General features: G+C 61.2%; 1 protein-coding gene across 2 annotated transcripts; it reads left to right on the top strand.

The window, feature by feature from the left end:
- Nucleotides 1-6,737: 6,737 nt before the first annotated feature.
- On the top strand, nt 6,738-8,144 carry GADD45A (growth arrest and DNA damage inducible alpha). Of its 2 annotated transcripts, XM_074545597.1 has the most exons (4): nt 6,817-6,950; nt 7,028-7,129; nt 7,203-7,416; nt 7,925-8,144. In XM_074545597.1, the coding sequence occupies exons 1-4, from the start codon at nt 6,907-6,909 to the stop codon at nt 8,036-8,038; spliced, it is 474 nt and encodes a 157-aa protein (XP_074401698.1). In that variant the 5' UTR covers nt 6,817-6,906; the 3' UTR covers nt 8,039-8,144. The 2 variants fall into 2 exon arrangements, with proteins under 2 accessions (XP_074401697.1, XP_074401698.1); XM_074545596.1 differs by having other exon boundaries at nt 6,738-7,129.
- The last annotated feature ends 2,216 nt before the right edge of the window (nt 8,145-10,360 follow it).

Below are 10,360 nucleotides of genomic sequence, written 5' to 3'. Positions count from 1 at the left end.
GAATTTACAGGGGGATGAATATCGAGCAGCAGAGAGCACCCTGTTCCAAGGAATTTACAGGGGATGAATATTGAGGAGCAGAGAGCGCCCTGTTCCAAGGAATTTACAGGGGATGAATACTGAGGAGCAGAGAGCACCCAGTTCCATGGAATTTCAGGGTGATGAAGGGGCTGGACCTCGGGGCAGAGAACAGGAACCGCTCACAGGCTGAGCATCCGGGGGCTGGTTCTGCAGCACACAAAATGCCCGAGGAGGAGCTGCAGAGGCTCGGGATGTGTTCGGGAGAGCTCCTGCCCAGGAAGTGAAGGTTTACCCGGATCCCACCCATCCCGCCGGGCCCCTGGGCTGCAGGCACGGCTGACACATGGAACGTGTGTCTGCATCTTCACACATGGGGATGCTCAGCCTGCAGCCCAGGAGCCGCAGCAGGACCCCCAACCCCTCCCCGTGCCCAGGATCCAGCCCCGGGTGCTTCAGCCTCTGCCTCGTGTGGCTCAGGGACCGTCCCAGGGCTGTGTCCCCGCGGCTGCTGCCTTGGATAAGGACACGAACGAGCGGGAGCTGCGGGGCCGCCAGCTCTGATAAGGCAAAGCAGGGAGGGCAGTCCCCAGGCTGGTGGCACGGTGGCATTGTCCCCAGGCTGGTGGCATGGTGGCATTGTCCCCAGGCTGGTGGCACTGCCGGCATCCCATCCTGTCCATGGCACAAGCTTGTGGTCAAGGTCATTGGATCACAGAATGGGTTGGGCTGGAGGGACCTTAAAGACCATCTTGTTCCAACTAATTCTAGTTCTAATTAGAAAATGATGCATGTTGGGGAAAAAAAAAAAAAAAAAAAGGTGTATTTTCTCAAGAAAAAGAAATCACTATTGTTACAGGTTCATGTTGAAGGATTGGCCTGACAGGTGCTGCTTCAGAAAGTGGTGGCAGGTCCTCATCCCCCCGTGGCAGGTGGAAAGCAGCGTCACCACATGCCGGTGACACGGTGACATCCACGGAGCTGCTGCTGCCCCACGGGACATTGCTGCTCCGTGAGGCCAGGCAGGAAGCAGCTCCCTGCCGCTGCCCTGGAGCACGCGCTGCTGCGTTTTTCTGCTGTTTCATCACCTCTAATTCCTGCTAAACAGCTTCTGGGCTTGGGGCACAAACCCCACATTCCCCCACAGGGCTCCCCGCTCTCTGCCCCGCTGGACAGGTTTGGGGTGGAGGTGCCATGAGGATGGGACGTCCTGAGCCCCATCCCACCCTGCTCCTGCCTCCATCCTCTCCATGGGATGGTTTCTCACCCTTTTTTCCTCTGGTTTTCAGCCCAAGTTTCTCCCTGGGATGGTGGTGGGCCCCAGCCTGCAGCCCCACAGTGGAGCACGGGGATCAGACCCCAGCCCCACTGCTCCCACCAGGCTCTCCACGTCAGGATCCCGTGGCTAAGGCTGGACTCACAGTTCTGTTTTTCCTTACTGCAAAATTACATTTAAATTAAAAAACAAACGCGTTCTTCCCCCGCGCGGGAGCCGCCGGGTGCTGCCCCCGCTGCGGCCGCCAGAGGGCGCCAGAGAGACGGCGGCGGCGTCCCCGGTGTGTGCGCGTCCGTGTGTCTGTCCTGTCCCTGTCCGTGTGTCTGTCCGTCTGTCTGTCCTGTCCCTGTCCGTGTGTCTGTCCTGTCCGTGTCCCTGTCCCTGCCCTGGCCCTGTCCCAGCAGGGACCAAACCTGGGCAGAGCATCTCCAAACCCATCCAGGCTGGCCTTGGGAGGGATCCAGCGCAGCCACAGCTGCTCTGGGAATTCTATTCCAGCCCCTCTCCCCAGGTGAGCACCCCCAGGTGTCCCAGCCTGGCTCCAGAGGGGCTCCAGCCCTGCAGCAGCTCCATGGATTCCTCTGGAATTCTCCAGCAGCTCCAGGTGCTGCTCATGTTGGACCCCAGGGCTGGAGGCAGCTCTGAAATAGGGTCTCATGAGCATTTTTAAAATATTATTTCCTTTAGTTTATATTTTTAAATCTGCTCTCAAATAAACACCTCAGTTCCATTATCTCTACTGCAACAACCATCAAACCCTGGGCTTCACTCCACGCTCCTTCCTCTTTGCTTTCCAGACACTTTTCCCACTCCACGCATTTCTAGGAGACAAAACCAATCCAGATTAATGATTTAACGTCCCCCTGAGCTCCCTGCTGCCCACAGGAGCCCCAGTGAAGGTCACTGAGAACCATCCCAGCTCCCTGGTTCTGTGTGCATGTCTGGGGCTGGTTTGGCTCTGCTCACACCGGAGCTCTCCTGCACGCCGGGAAAGCCAAGGAAAACCTGGGAAAAAACGGGGAAAAAAAAGCAGGGGCGAGGAAAAAAAAGCAGGGGCTGCTGGCTGGAAGGTGATTCCTTGTGCTGCAGCACAGTGCTCCCGCATGGAAGCGCCACTCGAGAGCTGCTTTATGGCCCCACGCTGCCAGTGGATGGACAAAGTTTGTTTTTATTCCAGTGCCACTCTCCGTGTCCCCAGCCCGGACTTTGCCCGGCCGGGCGATTCCCACCGGGGCTGCCACGTGTGCCCGGCGTGCCCGGGGGGAAAAAACACCCGTGCCTGCAGGGAAGAGGGATGGAGGGATGTGTGCAGGGCAGGGAATGTCCCCGACAGCAGCAGCAGCAGCACAGGATGGCAGGGCAGGCACAGGGAATGTCCCTGCCACAGCTTTGTCCCAGGATGGCAGGGGCAGGCACAGGGAATGTCCCTGCTTTGTCACAGGATGGCAGGGGCAGGCACAGGGAATGTCCCTGCCACAGATTTGTCACAGGAGCCCAGCAGGGACCTGCTGGGGAGCACCTCACAGAAGATATTCCAGCTGGAAATATCCTTCAGCAGAAGGAAAAGATGTCCCAGGTGTTTAGGCAGGGTGGTGGGACATGGGTGATGCATGAAATCACAGAATCCTGGAGTGGTTTGGGCTGGAAGGGACCTTGGACCTCACCCAGGCCCACAGCCTTGGGGAGCAGGCAGGGACAGCTTCCCCTGCCCCAGGCTGCTCCAAGCCTGCTTTGAGCACTTCCAGGAATGGAGCAGCCGCAGCTGCCGGGGTCTCACCGCCCTCACAGCCAAGAATTCCCTCCTATCTCCAATCTCCACCTGCCCTCCTGCAGTTTAAAGCCATCAAAGCGCTCCCAGCTCCCACCCTGCTCGCTGTTTGCAGAGCTGCTGCAGCAGCCAGGGTGACCCCGCTCCCTCCCAGCGGTGCCCCAGCTCCACGGAGGGCAGCAGGAATGTGCTGAGTGCAGGCAAACTGGCCGGGATAAACACATCCACATCCACATCCACATCCACAGCCCCCTGCCCTGCCACCCCTGGGGAGCCAGGCCCAGGCAGGAACCTGCAAAGGAGCTTCTGCAGGCAGGAGGGAATGCCCGTGCCAGGCAGGAGAGAATTCCCGTGCCAGGGAAGTGCCAGCCCTGCTCCATACCAGGGAAGTGCCAGTCCTGTTCCATGCCAGGGAAATGCCAGCCCTGCTCCGTGTCAGGGAAGGCCCAGCCCCGCTCCATGCCAGGGAAGTGCCAGCCCCGCTCTGTGCCAGGGAAGGCCCAGCCCTGCTCCGTGCCAGGGAAATGCCAGTCCCCCTCTGTGCCAGGGAAATGCCAGTCCCCCTCTGTGCCAGGGAAATGCCAGTCCCCCTCTGTGCCAGGGAAGTGCCAGCCCCGCTCCGTGCCGCCGAGCCGGGCTCTGGGCTGCATTCCCGTGCCCTGGGCGTTGGGAAAGCCGCTGGCACCGTGCCCAGCTCCGGAGCCAAGGCCAGGCGGGCCCAGACTTCCCTGGGGCTGGCCAGGGCCAAAGCGTGCCAGCAGCAGGGGTGGCTGCAGCTGAACCCCGCTTCTGGCTCCACCAGGGATGGAGGGACTCCAAGGAAAACGGGGAATTGTCTTCTTGCTCCTGTGCTGCCCGTGCTGGAGGGCACTGGTGGTGCCAGGGCAGCCGGGTCCTGGGGCAATCCCGGGCTCCTGCCCAGCAAAGGGACACGGCCAGGGCATTTCCCACCGCAGCGGGATGGCCCGGGGGCCAGCGGGGCGGGACGGGCCAGGCAGGGAAGGAAGGGAGAGGACCAGGGACACCCCAAAATGCCCAGCAGGAGCCAAGGGATGGGAGCAGCTCCTGGCGCTGCTCCGGGCTCAGGGACCGAGAGCCCCCCAGGCAGCCCCGGTGCCTCCGGCGGGGATGGGGCTTTGTCACCTCTCCTGACACGTTTGGTGGTTGGTCTCTTTCCCAAAAACTGGAATTAAACAACTCGATGCTCTTACGTGCAGGCAGCGCCTCCGCAGCTGGCCCAGGCGTCCTCCCCCATCGAGGGCTCCACGGGCATCTCGCACATCCCTGGGTTAACCCATTGCTCCCCAAGCTCCTCCGGCCTCGGGCAGCCCAGCGAACGTTTGGGGTGAGGGAAGGAGGAGCTGAGCCCCTGGGCAGAGCCCGGCACAGCTCCTGCCCCCGGCTTTGTGATGCCACACACGGAGGGGAGCGCAGGCCCAGCCTGGAGAACGATGAAAATCAGGATTAAAGGGCAGGGGGGGAGCGGAGCACCCCGGCCGCTTTTGGCAGGCCATGAAAGGGAGGTTTAGCAGCAGCTGCTGCCAGCTGGGAGCTGACGGAGAGACAACTGCGGGTCCGGCCCCATCCCGGACCCCGGCACCGCACAGCCCCGCACGGGCATCCTGTCCCCGCAGCGGGACCGGGGCACCCGGGAAAGGGAGAAAGGGGAAAGACGGGAAACGGGAGAGTGGGGAAAAGGGACGGCCGGGAAACGGGAGAGTAGGGAAAAGGGAGAGACGGGAAAGTGGGGAAAAGGGAGAGCCGGGAAAACTCCGCGTCCCTAATGGTCCTCGGGAAAACTGGGAAAGCCGGGAAAAGAGACAGACGGGAAAAGGGACAGCCGGGAAAAGTCTCCGTCCCTGCTGCTCCTCGGGAAAACTGGGAAAGCCGGGAAAACTCCGCATCCCTGCTGCTCCCCGGGAAAAGCAGAGCGGGGAAAGGCCCGGCCGGGAGAGCGCAGGGCCAGCGCGGTGTCAGAGCTTTGCTGCCGGCCCCGGAGGGACAGCAGCTCCTTCAGCTGCTCCCCAGCTGCCCCCACCCGAGACAGATTTAGCTCAGGGCCGGCGCAGATGGGGCTGCGGGGCCGGAGCCACAGGCGGAGCCCTCGAGCCCGCAGTTGCTAATAGAGATAGAGCAAATTAAGCGAACTTAATTGGGAGGGTCACCGCACAATGCCCCCACCTGTTCCGCGGCGCTCCGGCCATCTGCCGCCCCGCACCTGATGCAAAAAGGGCTTTTCTCGCTTTGCCCCGAGCCGTGTCGGGTCTCACCAGCAGCAGGACGGGGCAGGGCCGGGCGGGGGCACAGAACAAACCCTGGGGGCACAGAAATCACCCTCGGTGTTCTGCTGCACAAACGCTTTGATGTGCCCCGAATGTTCCGGGTTGGACAGGACACGGAGCAACCTGGGCTGCTGGGAGCTGTCCCTGCCACAAAACCATCCCTGGGGTCCCTTCCAGCCCAAACCATCCCAGGATTCTGTGATGTCCCGTTTCCCACACGGCCAGCTCAGGGTTCTGCAGGAGGTGCACGGAGCCAGCATCACACTGTGCTGTGCAAAACAGCTCCTGGTGCTCAGGAGCTGCAGGAGAACACTGAAACAAACCAAACTTTAAAGGACACGCTGCCAAATTCTCCATGAGGGACCACCAAGGGTCCCAATGCAGCCCATGGAGGGGGTGGGAATGTGCCAGCCCACAGCCAGGTTGGGAAAGAGCTCTGCTGTGGGAGGATGGAGGGTCCGGGTGCAGCAGCTGAGAAAGCTCTGACACAGCAGCCATGAGGAGGAGCCCTGCCCGGAGGTCTCAGGGCTGACACGGGACATCTGGAGCAGGAGCAGCTTCCCGGAGGAGGACCGAGTTCCTGGAAAGCTGCAGAGGGAGAGATCACAGAACCACAGACTGGTTTGGGGTGGGAGGGACCTTAAATCCCACCCAGTGCCGCCCCTGCCATGGCACGGACACCTCCTACTCTCCCAGGCTGCTCCAAGCCCCGTCCAGCCTGGCCTGGGACGCTGCAGGGATGGGGCAGCCACGTTGTTTGCTGTGCCAAACTCTGGCCCTGTGTTTGAAGTTGCTGAGGCTGAGTCTGAGCACAGGGGAGCTCCTGCAAGGAGCAAGAGTGCAATCCCTGTGGGAGCAGAGAACGGCAGCATCCATCCAAGGGGGGATTTTGCTCCTCTGTCCCTCCCAGGCGAGGCCCCACCTGCAGAGCTGCCCCAGCCCTGGGGACAACATCAGCAGCACCTGGAGAGATCCAGAGGAGATTCCAGAGCTGCTGCAGGGCTGGAGCCCCTCTGGAGCCAGGCTGGGACACCTGGGGGTGCTCACCTGGAGAGGAGAAGGATCCAGGGAGAGCTCAGAGCCCTGGCAGGGCCTGAAGGGGCTCCAGGAGAGCTGCAGAGGGGCTGGGGACAGGGATGGAGGGACAGCACACAGGGAATGGCTCCACTGCCAGAGGGCAGGGATGGATGGGAGATTGGGAATTGTTCCTGGGAGGGGCTGGGCTGGAATTCCCAGTTTTGCCGTGGCTGTCCCTGGATCCCTGGCAGTGCCCAAGGCCCGGCTGGGTGGGCTCGGAGCCGGCGGCTCCAGGGCAGGGTCTCGGTCCCAGCTCCGGTCCCGGTCCCGAGCAGGGCCCGCCCGGCCGGACTTGGCAACTTTATGGGCGTGGTCTCATTTGCATGAACCAATGGGAACGGTGTATGCAAATGAGCCCTGCCGGGGCGGGCGGGGCGGCGCGCGCGGGGCGCCTTTGTCCGGCTCGGGCGGCGGGGCCGGAGCGGCCGCAGCGGCCGGAGCGCGGTGTCCGCCCCTGGCCCCGTCCGAGCGGCCCTGGCCCCGTGATGACTCTGGAGGAGCTGCCCGGGGAGCGCCGCGCCGCCGGGAGGTGAGGCCGGGGGGCGGCGGGGGCCGGGCGGGGAGCGGCGCGGGGTGGCCGGTGACGGCCGGTGCGTCCCGGCGCAGGATGGAGCAGGCGGGGGACGCGCTCGAGGAGGTGCTGAGCAAGGCGCTGAGCCAGCGGAGCCTCACCCTGGGCGTCTACGAGGCGGCCAAGCTGCTGAACGTGTGAGTGCCCCCCCGTGCCCGTGCCCGCCGGTGCCCGCTGCCCGGCGCGCCCGGTGACGGCGGTGCCCCGCAGGGACCCCGATAACGTGGTGCTGTGCCTGCTGGCGGCCGAGGAGGAGGAGGCGGGCGACGCGGCGCTGCAGATCCACTTCACGCTGCTGCGGGCCTTCTGCTGCGAGAACGACATCAACATCCTGCGCGTCAGCAACCCGGCGCGCCTGGCCGAGCTGCTGCTGCCCGCCGCGGGCCCCGACCCGCCCGCAGACCTGCACTGCGTGCTCGTCACGGTGAGCCCCGGCTGCCACCGCGGGGGACACCCGGGGCCGCTCCGGGTGCCCCCGAACCGCCGCGCCCGGGACTCGAACCCGCGGCCTCAGGGGCTCCGCGCCGGGGGTCCAGCGGTGCCTCCCGGGGACAGCGGCTGCCTTCGCCCCTCATGTGCTGTGGTTTCCCCATCTTCCTCCTTTGTTTCTCCCCTCTTTCTCCTGTTCTGTCTTTTCTTTCCCTTATTTTCCTCTTTCCCCCCTTCCCTCTTTATTTTTCCCCTTTTCTTTCCCCCTTTCCCCTTGTTTTTCTCCGCCTTCCCCCCGCTTTTATCTCTCCCTCCTATTTTTTTCCCCCCGTCCCTACTCTGCCCCAGAGTCCAAAGCTAAACTCCTCACATGCTCCCAGGCCTGACTTGTTTGTTTGCCTCGCCAGCAATTTAAGATGATTCACCCTCCTACTCTCCCCCCCCCGCCGCTCTCGGGTTGTTTTTGCTGCCGTGCCGGAGCTTTTTTGCCGTCCCCTTTCCAGAACCCGCAGGCGTCGCAGTGGAAGGACCCGGCGCTGAGTCAGCTGATGTGTTTCTGCCGGGAGAGCCGGTACCTGGACCAGTGGGAGCCGGTGATCAACCTCCCGGAGCGGTGACCCCGGCCCTGCCACCGGCGCACACTCTGGCTCAGGAAGGAACTCCCTGCCCCGGCTCCGCGAGGGAAAAAATAAAACCCGGCAGCAGCAACACAAAAAAAAAAAATAGATATAAAATAATAAAGCTAAAACCGATGTCATTGGGGGGTTTTGGCTGGAGCTGAGGAGAACAGGGATGAGCCCAGCCCGATGCCCTCCCGAGAACTCCCCTCACTCCTTCTGTCCTTAAGTGCCACTTAAAGTTCCTGCTTTAAACACCTTAACGAGCAAACGAGGTTAATCGAGGCCTTTTGCCAGCAATGTTGTTGTATTTTTGGGATGTAATTCTCACGTTTTTATGCTAAGATATATAATAATAATAATAATAATAAGTTATTTTCTGATATCGATGGAGAAATTATTTATACTTGGAGGTTTGAGAACCGAAACGCCCTCGAGCAGTTGGTCTGCAACCACGAATCTTCTCCCAGCTGGCTGCAAAAGCAGCGCCATTCATATAATTGTTTGAAATTCGAGTGTTTTTTGGGGTTATGGTGTTCTTGTTTTGTGTTTTCTTTTTTTTTTTTTTGAAATAAAGTGTAAAATCAAACCTTTGGCCCGGGCTTTGATTTCCTCGCTCTGCAGTGCAGCAGCCACAGGGGCTGAGCAGCAGCTGCTGCTTCCTCCTCTGGCCATGGGCAAGGTCCTGTTGAGCAGCTCCAGTGTGGGTTCATTCCCGGCCCCTCCCAGGCAATTACAGGCTGAGGCAGCCCATGTGCTGCAGGAAATGTTGGGAATGCTATCCATTTATTTATTTATTTCGTTTGCTTGAACGCTGCCACAACAGGAGCTTAAAAAATAAAATAAAATTAAAAAAGGGGCTTTGCTGCTGAGGTTTCCGTGCTCCCGCAGCTCCTCCATGGCAGGAGGGAATCCTCATTCCCTGGGGCCCAGGGTTTCTTTGCAGGGATTTGTTTGCACCCCCAGCTGCTCCTCAGTGCCACGGCCGGGCTGGCACAGGTGGCATTCCTGTGAGTGGCAGGACAATGCCTGGGGACAGCGGTGACACACATTGTCCCCCAGCCCGGGTCTCTGTGTGCCCAGCCCGGCCAGGAGGGGAGCCTGGACCTGTTCTCCCACTCCTGGGATGCTCCAGCTCGAGGCCACCCTGTCCCTGTTGTCCCCATGTCCAGCTCAGGTGCCACCCTGTGCCCTGTTGTCCCCGTGTCCAGCCCAGGTGCCACCCTGTCCCTGTTGTCCCCATGTCCAGCCCAGGTGCCACCCTGTGCCCAGTTGTCCCCATGTCCAGCTCAGGTGCCACCCTGTCCCTGTTGTCCCCGTGTCCAGCCCAGGTGCCACCCTGTCCCTGTTGTCCCCATGTCCAGCCCAGGTGCCACCCTGTCCCTGTTGTCCCCGTGTCCAGCCCAGGTGCCACCCTGTGCCTGGTTGTCCCTGTGTCCAGCCCAGGTGCCACCCTGTCCCTGTTGTCCCCATGTCCAGCCCAGGTGCCACCCTGTGCCCGGTTGTCCCCGTGTCCAGCCCAGGTGCCACCCTGTCCCTGTTGTCCCCGTGTCCAGCCCAGGTGCCACCCTGTGCCCAGTTGTCCCTGTGTCCAGCCCAGGTGCCACCCTGTCCCTGTTGTCCCCGTGTCCAGCCAGCCCAGGTGCCACCCTGTCCCTGTTGTCCCTGTGTCCAGCCCAGGTGCCACCCTGTCCCTGTTGTCCCTGTGTCCAGCTCAGGTGCCACCCTGTCCCTGTTGTCCCTGTGTCCAGCCCAGGTGCCACCCTGTCCCTGTTGTCCCCGTGTCCAGCCCAGGTGCCATCCTGTCCCTATTGTCCCCGTGTCCAGCCCAGGTGCCACCCTGTCCCTGTTGTCCCCATGTCCAGCCCAGGTGCCACCCTGTGCCCAGGGACACTGCAGCAGCAGCAGATTTATTTCTCCAAGCTCAGATTAAATCCAAACCCCTCTGGTTCTCCCCAGTGTCCCCACACCACAAACTGGGGGGTCCTGGGGGCACCTGTGCCAGCGCACAAATTCTCATTTTTCTCCCCAAATCATCACAAAAATTCTCATTTTCCTCCCCAGATCAGCCAGCTTGGCCAAATACAAGAGGGGCAGCCCCATGGTGGGGTCTCATCATGGGCTTCTCCCAGCACCTGTGGATGCAATGGTTTCATTTCTTTTTAAAAAATAATCTACAAGGGCAGAGTCTGCATTTACCCAGATTTTACAATCCTTGTTCGTTCTGAGGCTATTGATGGCAAAAAGCAAAGTGCAAACACAACCCCTCCAGATTTCAGTGTACACCACATTTTAAAAACGGCAACTTTACCAAGAATCCCT

The sequence above is a fragment of the Zonotrichia albicollis genome, chromosome 8 (assembly GCF_047830755.1).
Source record: "Zonotrichia albicollis isolate bZonAlb1 chromosome 8, bZonAlb1.hap1, whole genome shotgun sequence".
Taxonomy (NCBI): Eukaryota; Metazoa; Chordata; class Aves; order Passeriformes; family Passerellidae; genus Zonotrichia; species Zonotrichia albicollis.
This window is presented reverse-complemented; position numbering and strand designations above follow the sequence as displayed.

Coding starts and splice junctions, on each gene's coding strand:
- GADD45A (XM_074545596.1), top strand. CDS start 6,753: ATGGGAACGGTGTATGCAAATGAGCCCTGCCGGGGCGGGCGGGGCGGC. Junction 7,130..7,202: donor GCGGCCAAGCTGCTGAACGT/GTGAGTGCCCCC, acceptor GGTGCCCCGCAG/GGACCCCGATAACGTGGTGC. Junction 7,417..7,924: donor TGCACTGCGTGCTCGTCACG/GTGAGCCCCGGC, acceptor TCCCCTTTCCAG/AACCCGCAGGCGTCGCAGTG.